The sequence below is a fragment of the Cryptomeria japonica genome, chromosome 2 (assembly GCF_030272615.1).
Source record: "Cryptomeria japonica chromosome 2, Sugi_1.0, whole genome shotgun sequence".
Classification (NCBI taxonomy): Eukaryota; Viridiplantae; Streptophyta; class Pinopsida; order Cupressales; family Cupressaceae; genus Cryptomeria; species Cryptomeria japonica.
This window is the reverse complement of record NC_081406.1, coordinates 1,295,962-1,314,529: the sequence shown is the minus strand read 5'-3', so window position 1 is coordinate 1,314,529 and position 18,568 is coordinate 1,295,962. Positions and strand designations below refer to the sequence as shown.

Here is an 18,568-nt window from a genome sequence, read left to right as displayed (position 1 = left end):
ATAAAATACTAAATATTCTATCCTCTCTTGAACAAAGACTCCTAAATGCTAAGTTGCGTGATCAAGTGGGATGACTCCAAGGTTTTCAGATGTCAGGTCTTGATGTGCTCTTGGATAGACTCAGTTGTATATGATGTGATATTGCTAGAATCACAAGGTGGACTTACGTTGAATGACTGAATGCTCGATTGATGCTGGAATATAGGATTTCGCTTGATTTAAAAAAAAAAGGAAAAAGGATAGGGTTTAGGAAGGCTACTCTAACTCTAGGAATGTAAGAGCAAAGGACAATCTTTGGTGGAATTCAATTAAGTGTTGCTTTGACATGCTATGAATATCACCACAAGGCTAGTGCAATCTCTGAGGGATAGCTTTATGATTTTCAAATCAACACTACAAGCATAGACACCATCAAGTTGATGCATACCCACGACAACAATAGACTGAGTCTCCCGATCAATGATACCACACTGATACAAACTGAAGGCCACGTCAAGCCGAGGTGAATGTCTAAGTATCTGATTGACTGAGAGAAGGTTGAGTTTTATTCCTGGAACATAGTACACGTTGAGGAAAATCAATTTCCTCCCTCCAAACTGAATTTGCACTTTGCCCTTTCCGACAACGGTGTACTCTTCCCCTCCTCCGAAGATTGCGGGTAATTGGTAAATTACTGAATGAATTAAATGAATGATCAAACAATCATTTATAAAGTTACAAGATCAATGTTTCCATTATGAAACAATCGATAATAGAAGCAAAATTAGAAACATCTAATATTTACAATAGAATACAATATTGACCATTAACGATAAACAACTAAGATATTATTCTAATAGGCCAGACCCGTTGCCAATGACACAGAGAAAGCACAACGACACGACACAAGGAATACGTAGGAAGAACAGTTTTTCTGATGGGTCGCAGAAGAAATAAACTAGTCGTGGGTTGATGAAAAACCACGATCGCTTCATGAGCAAACAATGAGAACCCTTCATGTAGGTAGAGAAGGTTGCGGAAGAATAGAATAAAGCCCTTGCGGAGAGAGATTTCCCAACAGTGCATAGGCAAAAAGAAGCAGATCCGTTGAAAAATAACATGAAAAAAAACTTCGAACAAAGTCTTGCTGCACAGACCCACGGAAAAAAATCACACTTGAAAAGCTTTTTCAAAAAATTTCTCACTCAAAATATTTTCGAAATTTTTTTAGGATAATACTTTTTTTTCAAAAAGATTCTTATTTTCCTTCTCCCATTCTGATACCATGTAGATTAAATGGTAATTTCTTTATTGTTCACAAAAGAATCAAATGTACATATAGCAATTACAGATACGATGTTTCTAAAAGAAACAATCAAATACAGATGATTGAAAAGGAAACTAGCTAATCTAACTAAGATTACGCTAATATTAAAGTATTGACCATTAAACATATAATAACAAATTATTATTTTAATATGATTCTGCCAGCACCAGCTAGGGTGGATAGTTTCACTGCCTAAACTGATCTTCATAAGAGGGTTTGCGTTCTCAAGAGGTTGAGTTGGATCAAATCCAAACTCCTAAACCATGAAGGTTTCAACAATGAGAAAAAATAACTCAACATGCCTCAAATGGGCCTTCACTTGCTCTTTTATAATCTTTTGAGAAACTCTTCAGATTCACTCTTTCAGCTTCCCCCTTTCTTCACATTTCCCTTTCTTTTAATAATAAATTGCCCTCGCATATTTTTGCATTGACATAAAGACGTCACTTGTGACTTAGGAATCAATAACCTTATTAAATAATTAAAACATAATTTCAATTATTTAATTATATTTCCAGGCCATATTAAAGGGGACATTTCACAATTTCTTGCAGAGAATCCCTTGCTTGACACCAAGAGCCCAAATTATGGAGAATTTTCCAATGCATTGAGAATTTGAGATCGATCTTTATGCATATTCTTGCTAAGTTTATGTTGCATCCCATAGAGATAGAAGTGATTATTGTACTAATTGGAGGTTATTCTATATACACCCCTTAAATGTTGCTCTATAGGCTGTCCATTCATTTGCATGGGTGAGTTTTACTTGCTGCTCATTGGATGTGGGAGGCATCTCCATATTGACAAGGGCTTAAATACTCACTTTCAATACACAAACTTTATTGATGTACTCAACAAGTGCCTTTTTCACAGCTTTCAAATGTGCCACCTCTTCTAACAATTTTCCAAACCCCACAACTTGGCCTGCCATGCTTGAGATATATTTCAAAGTCTTCAACCATGCTTTTATCCAAAACAATCTCACCTCTTGGCAAAATCGTGTTGACCACCATTTGACTTTTGGAACATTAAATATGTTGTGTTATGGGGTTGGCTTTAGGTGTCTCCTATCTTGTACACTCTACATCAAAAAGTTGGATTGAATTTAGGAAACTACTTTATCTTTTGCAGTGTAGTCTATAAGAAATCTTGATCAATAGATCCTTCTAGAACCATTGTGGGAGTACTGATAGATCTAGGAATAGGTGCAATTGGTTTTCAAGATTGGTGTTTAACAGGAGCATCTTCCTTCTATTTGTTTTCATTTTGTGTCTTGTTCAATTGTAAAGGAGGACTGGGAGGAGTCTTGATGATGTTCCCTTACCACCCTTGGTGAGTAGTTCTTTATTACATCACAACTCATCTAAGAGAATGCTCCTTGTCCACCTTTATACATAACTACCTTCACTGCCACCTCCACTTGCCACTTCAATAACATGAACTCCAATCAGCTCTTGATAAGATGCAGTAGGTAACTTAGAGTGAGATAGAATGAGATCTTCTTTTAGAGACAACCAAGTTTGCAAGATCTTAGATCTTTTAGCATCCTTGGGATAAGAGATTCTTGTGCTACTTTCATTATCTTTGCAATTGATGGAGCTAGTCACGACAATGTTGCTGTGAGAGGATATTGATCTTGTGTTAATTAGTGAGGATAATTTCTCCATTCCTTCCACATTGCACATATGCTCTTCATTTTTACAATTTTCTCATAGATCCTCCTTGTGGTGAGCATGCTTGAAATAGCGTTGGAGGAATTGAAATGCTATTTCATTGATTTTCCCTTTGGAGTTAAGGTGGGTCTTTGTAGGAAAACCAAAATGGAGTTCCATTCTCAAATCCATTGCCATCGCCTATCTCTACATGTAAAATAGCTAACCTGAATTGGATCCAATCAACGATGGTCTTTTACATGATTCCTTGAAGATTTGTGAACTTCCAGGGTCAGATGAGCAACTTTATGAATAGTAATAGATCATGTACGTGCTGAGATAGTAGATATGGTCTTTCTTTGAAACCAAAGGCTTTGATTTCTGTGGATGCCATAGTAACTTTATACCAACTTGCCCACCATTTGATGGATTCCATCCCCTCTTGAGATAGGTGTAAGTCTAGAATTCTATACAAGTCAAAGACAACTTGAAAGATGAAACTGTCGTTGATTACCAAAAAAATTTCTTACAAAGTTTTCTTGATAGAACCTTGGGTGACATCAGTATACAGGGGAATTCTTCCTAATCAATTGCATCATCCTTAGACCCAACATCCTATTTACTGATCATAGGAGTACACCACATACAAAGTCATGTAGAATGAATTCTTCTCATTGACCTTCGACAACTGGTGATGAATGGAGTTGCTGATAATTTGAGGCCATCTAAATTTGTAAGCGTCCCAGAAGACTTGATTCACAAAGACTAAGTGGAACATCTAGTATCTAATGGAACACTTATTGGGCTCTTTCATGTCCTGACATTGTAGCACAATCATGTGTTTATGTTGAGCTCTATGTGTCTAGAGAACTCAATTTTTAAATAGTTATTTTTTGGTACTATGACTTGGGAGTAGTTGATGAATCAAATATTGTTATTAACCTTGCATTGAGTGTGTGCTCCACATCTTCCAAATTGACTTTGACCATAGGAAGGGGGTGTTACAAGCTAGGGTTGCCGTTGCACCAAAAGATCGACCTGTCAATGTCCAATACAACCACTAGACTTATAGAATCCACAGGAGGCTGTTAAACCATGTCACGAATCCCTGTGAGGGACGTTGGCCCACTGCCAAAAATCCCCCTCCCAGCGTCACTCGGAAAATCAGTATTTCAGATCAGTATGTTGCGAATCAGTATTTCAGATATTTTCCATGACAAATGCAGAATAAAACCAAATTAAACACAGGAAAATCAGCAAGACACGAACACAAAGATTTCTCGTGGAATACCCTTTCGGGTAAAAAACCACGGCATCAAAAACTTTCATTAACTTAAATGGGCACCAACCCAGATTACATAAAAATAATCAGTTAACTGAGAGCACCAGCCCTCCGTTCTGCTGAAGCACCAACTCCAGATGTGTACCAAATCAAACAAAAACAAGATTCAATAAAATCTCGCTGTATAATGTTCTCTGATATAAAGATATTCAGAAGCAATATCTTAGAATCTCAAAAGAAAATATATCAGTCTAAGGATGAAATAGCAACACACAAAAACTTTTAACAGCATCTCTGAAACATAAAAAAATTATCTGTCTTCCAACATCAAAACGTATGGATGCTGCCCAGTCGTTTTCTCCACACAACTCCAGTACACTTCACATGCTCTAAATAATCAACGCCACAGTCTTGACACTCAAAAGCACCCTTTCATTCCAACACAATAATCTGAAGAGATACACACCAACAAAATTTTCAGGCCCAATAAAGGTCATGAATCTTTCTGTTCAAACCCTGTATCTTCACCATTAAAAATATATAACAGCCCCGATAAAAATTCCTTTTTGTATCTAAATTTGATCCTGCTGTATTTTCTAAAAACACCGCACAAGCTTATAAAAATCTATATCATACATATGAACTGCGTTTTTTTTTAAGCAGAGCCAAAAGGAAAAACATTATACTTATGCAGTTCCTTCACCATTAATACCCACGTTGCCACAAAGACAGAGTAGTCAAACATGGCCAAAACAGAAGAATGCTGACGGTATAAAAAACAAACGCTTTTTTCAGTTCGTGTCAAAACACGACCGGCGACCTCAGCACATCCTTGTCCTGCTTGGCACAGCCCAATGCATGCTGACTAATTTAAATACTGACAGAAAACTTCGGAAAAAGATACGCAGCACTTGCCAAAATAATACAGCCCACGATACCAAACTTTAATAAAAGAATCTTAGCCAAGAAAAGACGTCACCACAGCTGCCCTCAACACAAGAGCCGTTACAAAAAATATCTGAAGCCAACGCAATTTAATTAAGGCAATCTTTGAAAAAAAACGTGGAGCCTCAAATATGGTCATGAAAAAAATAGTAAATAAACTGATTCATATAAAATTGAAAGAAGTCGACCCCCTCTAAATCTTCAAATGATGACATGGCACATGATCTGATATGGCAGCTGACAAAATAACAAATAGGCACTCACATTGCTGATGCAGACACACACCCTGCTCAAACAGACACCCAGGCAGCTCCAGCAAGCATACAAGCACCTCAAGTAGGTTACCAAGCAGCTCAAACTGCTCAACCAGGTAGACAAGTAGCACAACCAACCAAACAGGTAGTTGAAGCAGGCAAGTAAAGAGCTCAACCAAGCAATTAGACAGCTCAACCAAGAAGGCAAACAACTCAATTTGACCATAATACATAATCAGCAACTTGACAAGCTCACACAAACCTTTGACATCAATGACAAAAATGAAAAATGACAAAAATTCCAACAATAACTTGGTCATCATTTCAATGACAACTTTGCATGTTTGGTATGTATAAACCCTATAATTTATTTCTGTTTGTGGACAGCAGACTTCTGGGCAAGTTGGGTATTCAAATCTGCATATCTATTTCTATTTTATCTCAGAAAATGTAAGGGAAGTTGTTGTATTTCAGTACTGAAAATTTCTGGGCAGATATTAAGGTGGTTGATGTATGTTTCTAAACTCAGAAAATATTCTGAAAACTATTTCTTTAGTTGGTAAATTCAGATCTAATTCTGACATAATATATGGGACTGTAATTGAGGATTTTTACATGCAAATAAACTTTCAGAATGTTGTACCCTAGTTTGTACAATTTGTTATCTTTTCCTAGTGTCCCTATTTGGGGGATATTACATTGTCAACCTGATTTTGTGCTTTATTAGCTACTATTTACAATGATAGTAATGAAAAATTGACAACAATATGCACTTGTATTTTATCATTTAAAAAACGAGGGAATTGCATTCGTGCTATTTAATTCTTTTGCAAATGCAGGCTGTTGGGCCCACATCCAAAGAAATGTAATTAAAACTACAAGATGTGAACAGCTAGGCATTGATAGTGAGAATATGATAAAAAAGCTAATGTCATTCAGATTGATGTCTCTGTTTGCAGTTGCTTAACAGATTAATTCGGGAAAGGGAACTGAATTACCACCGGGTCAAATTCAACAAAATTTATTCCCGTATCACTGGCAAATCAGAAGAGCAGGTACGCTTTTAGAAATATATGGCAGACTTTGTACATGAAGGTTTTTTTAGATAATGTAACTGTGGGTTCTAGAGGTGCCCACATGGAAAAGAGAATACAGAAGGGCAATGAACTGATATAAACTATATATAAGAGATGGCATAACATTTTCTGCTTGAATAAAGAAAAAGGCCATACAACAAACTAGCCAAAAGGGAGATTTGCAAACTACAAAGGAACAGGGACCTCTGCAGGTCCATTGGCTTTCTCCTCTATCATTACAATTGGTTCTATAGAAATCTTTTGAACTGCCTTAAGTACACCATCCTTGGAAATTGAGGGAAGTCTAAACAAAGTTGAAACCTCAAGATTTCATTTCTGAGAATAAACCTGCAGTTATCCACGAAGAGAGTTAAATCAAGACAGAAATTTTTAAATACCCTCAAAATGCCTAGCAGAATGATTCATAGGGATTTCTTGGTTTCCAGCTTGAGAAATCATATTCCTCGCTCCTGGCAGCAGTAGCACATCATCAGAACTATTGACAAGAGTATGCACCTTTGGGAAAAGAGAAAGAGAGTGGAGAATTCACTCACAAAGATCCACCATCCTGACAGAAAATTTGGATGTAAAGTCCGTAGCAATGAAGATCTGGAGTGTAGTACCCCTGTATTCTTCAGCCTGTCCACACCCAACAGCTCTTTCACAAAAGCCATTGCTGTAAAATCATCCATGTTGAAGGTTTGTTTCAGGCACTGGTCTAAAACAACACCCTTATTAGCAGCATCTCTTCCTTGATTACCTCTTGGCATAATAAAATACACGGCAGACCTTACAATCTATCATTTACTGCTGAGTACATTACACAACAGCCAAGATAAATTGAACTTTTTGCATTTGTCACAGAAGAATCAGTATTCACCCATGTGTAGACAATTGGAATCCACACCAAGCCTTGAGTATGATATAGAATGCCAGCCACAAAATGATAATGCTCAAGCATGTGAAACCTCAAACCTTAATGCAGGCATCTAAAATTAGGTTGAGGTAGTAGTTAACCAAGAAGCCTTTCTTGATCAATATCTGCACTACCAACCTTTGCAGGACATTGAACGATTCCTGTATTTGCCAACCCATCCACTATTCTTTAGGTCTCTCTAAAGCAATACTTGAAAGCTTCCCCATAAAGGTTAACTTCAGGTTGATTTCTTTCAGATGCTAATCTTTTAAGCTATCTCTGATACATTCGTTAATGATAATTTGAGATTCTCCCCCTACCTCCACGAATTGACAGATCACTGAAATTTTTAATTTTGGACCATCCAAAAGCACAAGGGCTTTGACTTCATTGTCGGATTTAGACACCAGAAAATAACAACTGCCTTTGACAAACAGTCCTATGTTGGGTTGTAATACCACCCCAGCACATGCAGGGCCCACATTTCCTTTCACTGCATCATTAAAATTAAGTTTCAAAAACCTTTCCTTCATAGGAAGCCACACATGCTCGAGTCTTTATTACTGTTTGTATTGTGTCTATCCTTAGGTTCTCCAAATAGATTAAAATTAATTAATGTGTAATGCTTTCTGTGTGTGGTCGACATTGATTTCATTCAAATGCATCTTAATTGAGATTATGTTGCATGTAGATTCAAAAGGATACAATTGCAGATTATTATATGAATGCATGGGAGGCACTTGATTATGGCATTGTTGATGCTGTTATTGATGATGGTAAAGTTGGTCTGGTTGCACCAATTGGAGAAAAGAAAAAACCACCTGTTTTGATGGTGAATATCTATTCAACATTATATAATGTTGAGTTTGACGAGTATAAGAAAAATATGATGCCCTCAGAAGAAAAGATAATAAAGAAAAAATTGAGAGGCACTGGAGGAAGCGGTAGTGAAAAAGATTCTAGAGAAGAAAAGGATGCTAAGCAAGCGACAGCAGCAGCCGTTTAAGCCTGCTAAGCTATTGAATGTTCTCTAAACCAGTGACATTCCTACCTGAACTTTCAGCCTTATTTCCTGACAAATCTCTGAACATTATAAATGCTTCTATAAGATTTTAAAGTCTAAAATGCAACATTTATTCTATTACTATCTTATTTGTCCTTGTGAAGAATATCCAATTGTCTAATCAGAATAAGTAGTGCCTTATTTCCTATTGGCAGTTGATAGAAATGCAAGCTTTTGAGCATTCTCCCAGTGTTCATTACCTTTTTTATGCCATGAGCTGTCAATGATTGGAAGGAATGTGAAGAACAATTATTGGTATCGAGACACTCTATAAATTATTCACTCTCTTGAGAAGCCTCAGTTTTTTAATTTGCAATGACCTAGCAAGCATGCTTATCAAATTTGAAAAGGACAAATTACTATCTGATATTGCAGATACATCCTTGAGAATGTGAAGGGCTTAAATGCTAACATTGTTCATGATTGTTGCTTGTTTCTTCCTTTTATAGCCTTCATGCTTATTTACAATTTTTGTGAACAGAGTCAGCCTTATGGTAGATATATGGTTCCACATATTACTGAGGCTGGTAGATTTCTACTACCTTTTCAATCTATCAAAACATGTTCAATTTATCAAGAGAACAATGAGTGTGGATCCTTGACCCAGATCAATGGTATCAAGAGAACAAGCTCTTGGCCCAGACATTGTTTTGATAGTTTATTTTGCACTACAATCTAATTGAAAATTATAGGTTTTGAACAACAAGACACATCCCACTAGTTGAACATTTTGTTCCACTGTAATATTTAACTATCTACTCATTTTAAAATTGTCAGGTGCCTTTATCTCACTTTGATAATAATTTTTAGACAAGGAAGGTTCATAAGGCACTTAAGGTACTAAAGCTTTTTCCCAAACACAAATTTGAGCTCTAGTCCTTGGTTTAATGTGTTAGTATCCTCCTCGTCAGTACTAAAAACACCTTCTTTGAGGCACATCTAAGAATTTTATTCCACTGTGATATCTATTTTTAAGTTTATTTTGTAATTATTCATTTGTTGTCTTTGCAAGTGAAATTTAAATATTATTAAGGATTCTTTCAGTTTAGTGCCTTTGGGTTGATTATTAGGCGTGTTGGTAATGTCTATTAGAGTTTACAATTCTTTTACACTTGAATTGTGGTTTTGGTATAGCCACATTCTACTATCAATGTGTGAACATTAAAAAACATATCATTTTGATCATTTTTTTGATTGATTTGTTCCATGTTTTAGTCAAATGTTACTGAAATCTTAAAAGCTTGAACAATTTTGTTTTTGAATAGTACTTGCCATGTCAGGACTATTCGTCAAAATCTAGTTTGCCATAAGAAACCAAAATGTGTGTACAACATATAAGAGACTGGTCTCTTGAAACTCTTAGAATCGTCTCTCAACAATTTTTTTGGACTTGAAACTTTCATACCCAATCATTATTCAAGACATCATTTCTATGTAATAATGTGATAATTTTGAAAACAAACGAGTTAAAAATAAAATTTCTTTTACCTCCCTTGGTTCGTTCTCACACTTGTGTCTGAATAACTTAGAAAGCTAAAAGAAATTCTAAGGTGTTTAAATCTTTGGTTCAATGACAAGTTAAATGAAATTTATTGATCAAACTAAGATGATGACACTCAAATGTCTTTTCTCACAATATAAAAGAGGGAAAATGATGACATTCAAAAGATTCATGTCAACACTACTGAATAACTTGAAAATGAGTTTGTCTTTTACCTGTAATAAGTTGATAATTGTTTTATCCTTCCTTTATTTAGCAAGTATTAGAACTCTTACAATTTAAGGGAATTTTTTGAATAGAATATTTTCTGATGAATTAGTTGCGGGTTCTATTGGGATCTATGGTTTTAGAGAGAACTATTTACAAAGGTTAAAAACCTCTCGTAATAAAGCAGGCAAAAAATTACGAAACCTAGTGAAGACCTAGGCAAATATGTGGCTGACCCTTTGCTATAGGATCTTATCATCTTAGTAATATCTAATACTATTGTTTTTCTTTCAAGGAATCTGATCTGTGATTGGAAACCATTTTCCAGTCAGATTCGTTCGTTATTTTTTCTGCTTCTTGTACATGCATAAATTTTTTCTGGATTTCAATCCAATAGTCTTGAAGATAGGGCATCAACTTTGAGATGATAAGTAGACTGAAAAAGGTACAGAAGGAGCTGCTCCAATCCCCTTAGAAGGCAAGATGAATACAGCAATAGAAACTATAGGCAATGCTAGAATATTTGTAGAATCTAGAGCATGCTCCAATAAACATTAGAGGAGGAAGAAAACTTTGGGACTGAAGGCACATGTTGAAAAGGCTCTAACTTCCCAATCAATGATAAACAAAAGCATAAACAATAAACTTTAACCAAAAGCCGAATTTTTAAACAGTAGTCTTTATTTTCACCCTTTTAATAAACAATAGCACAACCATTAACCAAAAGCTGATTTATTTATTTTTTTTATCTCCAACACTATTGTAACCTGTAATACGATATTATGATTGGCAAATCTACGATAAGACTTTGTAAGGCAGTTCGTTAAAGCTGGAATACTTCATCTTTCTTCCTCTTCCATATATTCCATAAGAATTTTGTAGTTAAAAGTTAAAACCAACAAGAATTTATTAAGGGTCACATTTAAACAATTAACATAGCATAATAAAATCTCCTGGTAATAAAAATTATTCTTATTGTCCTCACCTAATCTTCACCTAAAGAAGATTGGACTTTTCTAGCATGATGGTAGTTGAAAAAGTTCTCGTAGGCCTCAATAACATTATACAAATCCCAAAGAGGGAGACTAGATTTAGAAATTACAAAATTAACAAGAAGTTTTAAAAAAAGTAATTAAGACTTTTGAGGTTCAAGATAGTTTGAGCAACAAGTATTAGGAATAAAATATCTTTTTTAATTTCAACATTAATATACTATTTTCTGTTTAACTGAAATGAACATCGTAGGTGTCGGTTAACATAATGCATATACTTGAGTTTTAAGGTTCAAGATAGTTTGAGCAACAGGTATTGAGAATAAAAGACGTTTGTTTAATTTCAACATTAATACACTATTGTCTGCTAAAACTGAAATGAATATCATAAGGGTCAGTTAACACTATATATATATATATACATTAGAGAAATTTGAGTCATCCAATCAACTAAAATTATTAAAAATTTCAATATTAAATCTGAAAATAATAGGAATTGTTAACACTACATAATGCTTTATTCAACTTTAAGAAAATGCTCTTATGAGACATTGTTAAAGAGAAGGATTTTTGAAAGTTTTTCCATGTTTTTGGTAACCTTTAGAAAAAATGTTCTTAACTAATTAATATTTTTATAAATCAATAATTTATTAGAGCAGCTACTAGAGTGTCGACAATTTATTATTCTAATACAAATTTTATCAGATAGATTTAAAATTGCAAAATGAACAATCAAATCTACAGAATGCATCATGACCTTGAATACAATTTTTAACTCTGAAACTTTTTAGATTGTTGTAAATTTTGGTATGGATCTTGGTTTGGATTCTTGAATCCAACAATTTTTATTGGGGTTTGGGTTCGCATATGTGCAAATATATATGTGTGGAAAACTTGTGCTCTTGAAAGAGAGGTAATAAGTTCAAATCCCACAAGGGGGTAAGGTATGTATGCCTCAATCGTGGACTATAAAATGTGTTGGTGTTGGAAATAAGCCACACTCAGACCGACGATGGACTGGTCCAAGAGGGGCCAGTAGCTTAGTGGTAGAACACTCCAGCAGCGTATGGAAGGTCCTAGGTTTGAGTCCTAGCTAGTCCATAACTTAACACAGTATCAGAGCCACGATGAAAGAAGATCGTGATTAGACTCTAAACAACTTCTAAGTATTCTCTCCTCTCTCTCCCTACCGTGCAGTATCTCTAAGTCTCAAAATGGTGAACGGTCTTAAAGTCGAAGATAGACTTGAAGGCGCATCTAACTTCACCTCATGGAAGTTTAGAGTGCTCATTGTACTTGAAGAGAATGATCTTCTTCATTTCATAGAGGAAAATGATTTATCCAAACTTGAAGATCATCAGGAGAAACTGCAATTCAAGAAAAATGCCATCAAAGCAAAGAAGATATTAATCGACTCCGTGAGGGATCACTTGCTACCTCTCATCTCCAAGATGACAACTGCAAGAGATATGTTCAAGACCTTGGAAGGTTTATATGAGATTAACAACGTAAGTAGGGCTCTTGCCTTGAGACAACAACTCCACCAAGTGAAGATAGCAAAAGGATATTCAGTCATCACCCACTTCATGAAAATTTCAGAATTGAGAGATCAACTATGCGCAATTGGGGATCAAGTGATAGATAAAGACCTTGTTATGCTAGCCTTGAATGGTCTGCCTCATTCATGGGAGCCATTTATCCAAAGCATAAGTGGAAGGTCCAAATTACTTAAGTTTGATCGACTCCGTGCAGATTGTATTCAAGAAGAATCAAGATTGACTGCTAGAGGAATTGTCAAAGATTTCTCAAAATGAAGATACACATGTTCTTGCCACTCAATCTACCAAGAAACGAAAGTATTAGAAGAAGGGCAACGCCAAAAAGAATAGAGATTTCAAATCAGATTCTGCACCTGACTCTAGGAAGAGGAAGAAAGATCTCTCTCGCATCTAGTGTTTTAGATGTGACAAGTTTGGTCATTTTGCAAAGGATTGTTTGACAAGACTTAATCATCAAGGAGCAAACATCAATGAAGTCTCATCTCAGAAGGAGGTCGAAGAGAACTCCAATGGTTTTCTTTTCATATCAGCATTATCAAGCAATGTTCCTATGAGCAGTGATACATGGTTAATTGATAGTGGAGCCTCTCGACATATCACCGGTCATTGGGAGCACCTTTCTGATCTAGTGGAGAAAGAGTCACATCTCCAAGTCATTATTGGGGATGATGCTTGCTATGTTGTAAGAGGAGTTGGTGCTACATCTCTAAAACTTGAATCTAGAGTTTCTCTACACCTAAGTGACGTATTGTTCGTACCAGGGATCAAAAGGAACCTTGTGTCTATTTCAGCCTTGGAGGATAAGGGCGATCAAATTGCATTTTCTGAAGGAAGAGTTCTTGCTTGGCTTAAGAACTCCAGCATCAAAATTGCTCGTGCGATCGAAAATCATCATGAGAGTTTATCAAACTCTCCACTCTCCCGGTTCAAGCTCTTATTCACAATTCCTCCAGTTCCAACGAACTCTGGCACATAAGACTTCAACATCTTCACTTCAGGGCACTTCCATCCTTGGAAAAGATGGTAAAAGGTATTCCTAAACTTATTCATGTAAATTATGGTACTTGTAGAGGTTGTGCTATGGGTAAAAATGTTAAAAATCCTTTTCATAGTAGTCAAAGTAGGTCTAAAGAAATACTAGATCTTGTACATTTAGATTTATGTGGTCCAATGTCAATTCCATCCCTAAGTGGATGTTTGTATTATGTAACTTTTATAGATGACTACTCTAGGAAGACTTGGATTTATTTCTCAACGTCTAAAGAGTCGGATGAAGCCCTAGGTAGGTTTAAAGAGTTTAAAGCTCTTGTAGAAAATATATCTGGAAAGAAAATTAAAACTTTAAGGTCTGATAATGGAGGTGAATACACCTCGAGTAGCTTTCGTGATTTTTGTATTGAGGCAGGAATCAAGAGGGAGTTTTGTGTTCCTTACAACCCTCAACAAAATGGGGTTGCTGAAAGGAAGAACAGATCTATAGTTGAAGCTACAAAAGCTATGATTCATGATCATGACCTTCAGATTTTTTTATGGGCAAAAGCCTCTAGAACAACAATGTATGTTCAAAATAGATGTCCTCATCGGATATTACAAAATATGACTCCTGAAGAAGCCTTCTCAGGTATCAAACTTGATATCAGCCACCAAAGAATATTTGGTTGTCCCGTGTATGTTCATATTCCCAAGGACAAGAGAACCAAGTTGGAGCCTTCTGGCAAGAGAGGAATATTTGTGGGCTACAATGAAACCTTGAAAGCCTATTGCACTTACATTCCTGGTCAGAAGCAAAGAGAAGTTAGCAGGGACGTCACATTTGAGAAAGACGCTACATTCAATAAATCAAAGGGCTCATGCATGGAGATAGATGATGAGACTCCTCAAGACATGGATGTTGATCATGCTCCTAAGATTCAGAGGGAGACTACAAAACCTAATATTTGTAATGACCCAATTGAACCTTTGGATCCCCTCGATGGGCCTAGAGATATTGTTGTGTCTCGAAAGAGACCTCTTTGGGCACAAAACACTATGCAGGAAGCAAAACAGTTTGCTGCTCCTAGAGGAACATTTAGAGAAAGCAAAAGACCACAAAGATTTTTTGGTTATGTTGCATTAATGTGTAATCTCATCGAGTCTGAACCTTCTAGTGTAGAGGAAGCTGCAAAACAACAAGTTTGGAAAGATGCAATGGATGAGGAGTATCAATCCATTCTCAAGAACAATGTGTGGGATATTGTGCCTAGACTAAAAGGAAAGTCTATTGTATCTTCCAAGTGGTTGTACAAGATAAAACATGCAGCTGATGGCATCATTGAAAAGTACAAGGTTAGATTTGTGGCTCATGGCTTCTCTCAACAAGGGGGAATAGACTATGAAGAAATATTTGCTCCTATTGCTCGCTATATTTCCATTAGAGCCATCATTGCTATTGCAGCAGCTAAGGGATGTGAGTTGCATCAGATGGATGTGAAGACTGCTTTTCTCAATGGTGTGATTGAAGAAGGAAGTCTACATCGAGCAACCTGAGGGGTTCGTGATTCATGGGAAAGAGACTCATGTGTGTAAATTGAAGAAAGCCCTATATGGTCTTAAACAGGCTCCTCGGGCTTGGTATGAAAGAATTGACAGATACTTAGTGGGTTTGAGTTTCTACAAGAATGATGCCGATCCAAACCTTTACTTCAAGGTATTCAATGGTGATATGTTGATCTTGGTACTTTATGTTGATGACCTATTTGTTACTGGAGAAGATCATCTCATTGATAGATGTAAGGAGTTGACTTCCGAATTTGAGACGAAGGACTTAGGACTTATGCACTTCTTTCTAGGATTGGAGGTGTGGCAGAGGCCCAATTGGATTATCCTAAGTCAAGGAAAATACACCATTGATATCTTGAAGAGTTTTGGAATGACAGATTGCAAACCTATGTCCACACCAATGGAAACTAACTTGAAGAAACTAAGGGAAGCTGCAACTAGTTCAGATCTTGTGCACTCTACTATGTACAGGCAATTGATTGGGTCCCTGATGTATCTAGTTAACACTAGACTAAATATTTATTATGCAGTAAGTGCACTCAGCCAGTTCATGAGTGAACCTAGACATATACATCTAATTGCAGTCAAACATATCTTGAGATACTTGCCTGACACAGTTGGATATGGCTTGAAATACTCTTCCAGTATGGACCCGATTCTTCAAGGATACTCTGATTTTGATTGGGCGAGGAGTGTTACTGATTGAAAGAGCACTTCTAGTTGTTGCTTCAGCTTAGGATTTGTTATGATTTCTTGGTGTAGCAGGAAGCAGTCTTCAGTAGCTTTGAGTACTACAGAGGTAGAATACATTGCAACATGTGTAGCAACTCGCGAAGCAGTGTGGCTTCGTAAGCTCCTTGCAAGATTGTTTGGTCAATCATTGGAGCCTACCATCATACATTGTGATAACCAAAGCCGTGTAAAGCTTTTAGTCAATCCAGTATTTCATGACAGAACGAAGCATGTAGAGATTCAATACCACTATATCAGAGATATGGTACAAAGGAATGTTGTTCAGTTGAGATACATTTGCACTGAGGAACAAATGACTGACATTTTCACCAAGCCTCTTGTGAAAGTGAAATTTGTGAATTTTCGAGACAAGCTTGGAATTGTGGAAAATGAAGCTCTTGCTGAGAGGAATCTCAGCATCAGTAATTACTTGATATGTATTGTTATGCATTCTTCTCTGCGAGAGAAGTTTGAGGTATCAACCCTTGTTATGCATTCTTCTCTGTGAGAGAAGTTTGAGGTATCAACCCTTGTTGTGCATTCTTCTCTCTGAGAGAAGTTTGAGGTATCAGCCCTTGCAGTGCATTCTTCTCTGTGAGAGAAATTTGAGGTTCCAACCCTTGTTCCATCCTCTGCGAGTAGGTATGGTGGATTCACCCTATACGAGTAGGTATGGTGAATGTCATGTGAGAGACTTCATGACTTAGCATTTGTGTACACTCACTCTCTGAGAGTGGCCATGACTATGTAACTCAGATGTCGAAAAGGATTCCTCCCTAGCTAAGAGGGAGTGTTGATTAATAGCTTTGGTCGAATCCTCAATAACCGAATTTGCTATCAAATGTGTGAAGGGCCTTTGGCCTTACAAATTAAATATCCGAGTTTTATATATATTTTCGAGTTTCGTATTTAATGAAACGGTTTTCTTAAATTATCCACCACCTTCAAAAGATGTGTTCTTTATATCATGTCCGATATGAACCAAGAGACGTGATGATTTGCAAAGAGGCTGACTATTGGACAATCGCATTGCTTGGATGCACACCCAGTTCGATATAAAGTTCGGATCATTTCTCATGTCCAAGTTGATAAGGTGAAGAAGACAATCACATCAGATCACAACAGGTTCGATATATTCTATAGCAGATCGATTTGACATCTATAGTAGTTCGATTCATTCCTCCAGCAGACCGACTTACAACATATCATATATCCTCCATTGTAGATCGATAGTTATCTGTGTGATAGTTATTACAGTTCATAATTCTACAACAGATTGTATTGCTTATTGTAGTCTATGGTGAATCCCTTTTAGTCATATTGCTTCAAAGTGTAAAGCAATTCATTGTAAAGACAAATGCCATATTATTGAAAGTAATTGAGATACTTTGTTGTTGGGTTTTTCTACCTTCAAGTGGAAGGTTTTCCCAGGATAATAACTGTGCAATTGTGTGAATTATAATTTATCTAATCTGATCACTATAACTTAACTTGTGTGTGTGTGTGTGTCTATATATATATATATATATATATATTACATTGTTGATTTTGGTCTAATAATCTTGTCATTGATGTCAAAAGGATATGTATTGAAGGAAGTGATCAGTACTGAGATAGGTCGATATGACAAAGCAAAACAGAGAAACCTTTGAGACACTATGAGGTTGACAGACACAAAAGTAGATGTGCACCTTTGAGTAGTACAGATAGTTCATACGCAGAAGGAGAAGACCCATGCGCGTAATGGTTTTGACCATTTATCCCACATTGGCTGTGTAGTGGCGGTATTGATGTAAAGTCGTAAATCGTGCTAACTTCAATAATAGCCGAAAAACTATTTATTCTTAAATAAACATGTAATTCCTTTAATAAGTCTATTACATTCCACTTTTCCTTCCATAGCTTCATTTGATCATTCCATTTATATCGTAATAAACACAAAATTTTCTATAAAAGATAAAGATTCTTCATTCAATAAATCGATATAAGTAGTATCTCAATCATACAATACTTAGGCATTTCAAGTTGCCGTAAGTTCAATAAAATAATACAAAGTAAAGGGTGAGATGCGTCCTTTGATCTACAACCCAAGCTAAATTCAATGCAATCTTTAGCATGAAGACGAGAACAAGATTCAGACACTTTTTCCGCCCAACCTTGAAGCTTACACTTCCCTGAAATTCTTAGTCAATGAAGAATACCCGACCCTGCACGAATTGCTTAGCAAAAGAATTTGAAAGACAAGATGGAATCTGATGCATGCCTAGATGATACATGCATTTTCATTTTTCTAAATCCATTAAGAAACAAGCAAGATCAATCAAGGATGTGGTAAAGTGGATAAATAAAAGAATTCCATCTATTTCAATGGTTATTCAATTGATTACTCGGCCGAGTATAATGCCATGCATAGCAAATAATATAGTTTGGAAAAAGAAAACTCTCTCTCTATAATCCACATTCGACAGCCACATTCGACACCCGTCCTGGAAGGTAACTTTCCACAAACACAAGCCTATCAAGCTTTGTTCATATAATTCTAGAA

The 18,568-nt window shown here is 36.2% G+C and overlaps 1 protein-coding gene across 1 annotated transcript in view; it reads left to right on the top strand.

The window, feature by feature from the left end:
• The window catches only part of LOC131073821 (ATP-dependent Clp protease proteolytic subunit 3, chloroplastic), a 72,667-nt gene extending 63,806 nt beyond the window's left edge, over window positions 1-8,861 (top strand). Inside the window, exons 4-5 of the mRNA XM_058010341.2 lie at window positions 6,399-6,494; window positions 8,123-8,861. Of these exons, the coding sequence (XP_057866324.2) occupies window positions 6,399-6,494; window positions 8,123-8,437 (411 nt within the window). The 3' untranslated portion in view covers window positions 8,438-8,861. The remainder of the gene's footprint in view (window positions 1-6,398; window positions 6,495-8,122) is intronic.
• The last annotated feature ends 9,707 nt before the right edge of the window (window positions 8,862-18,568 follow it).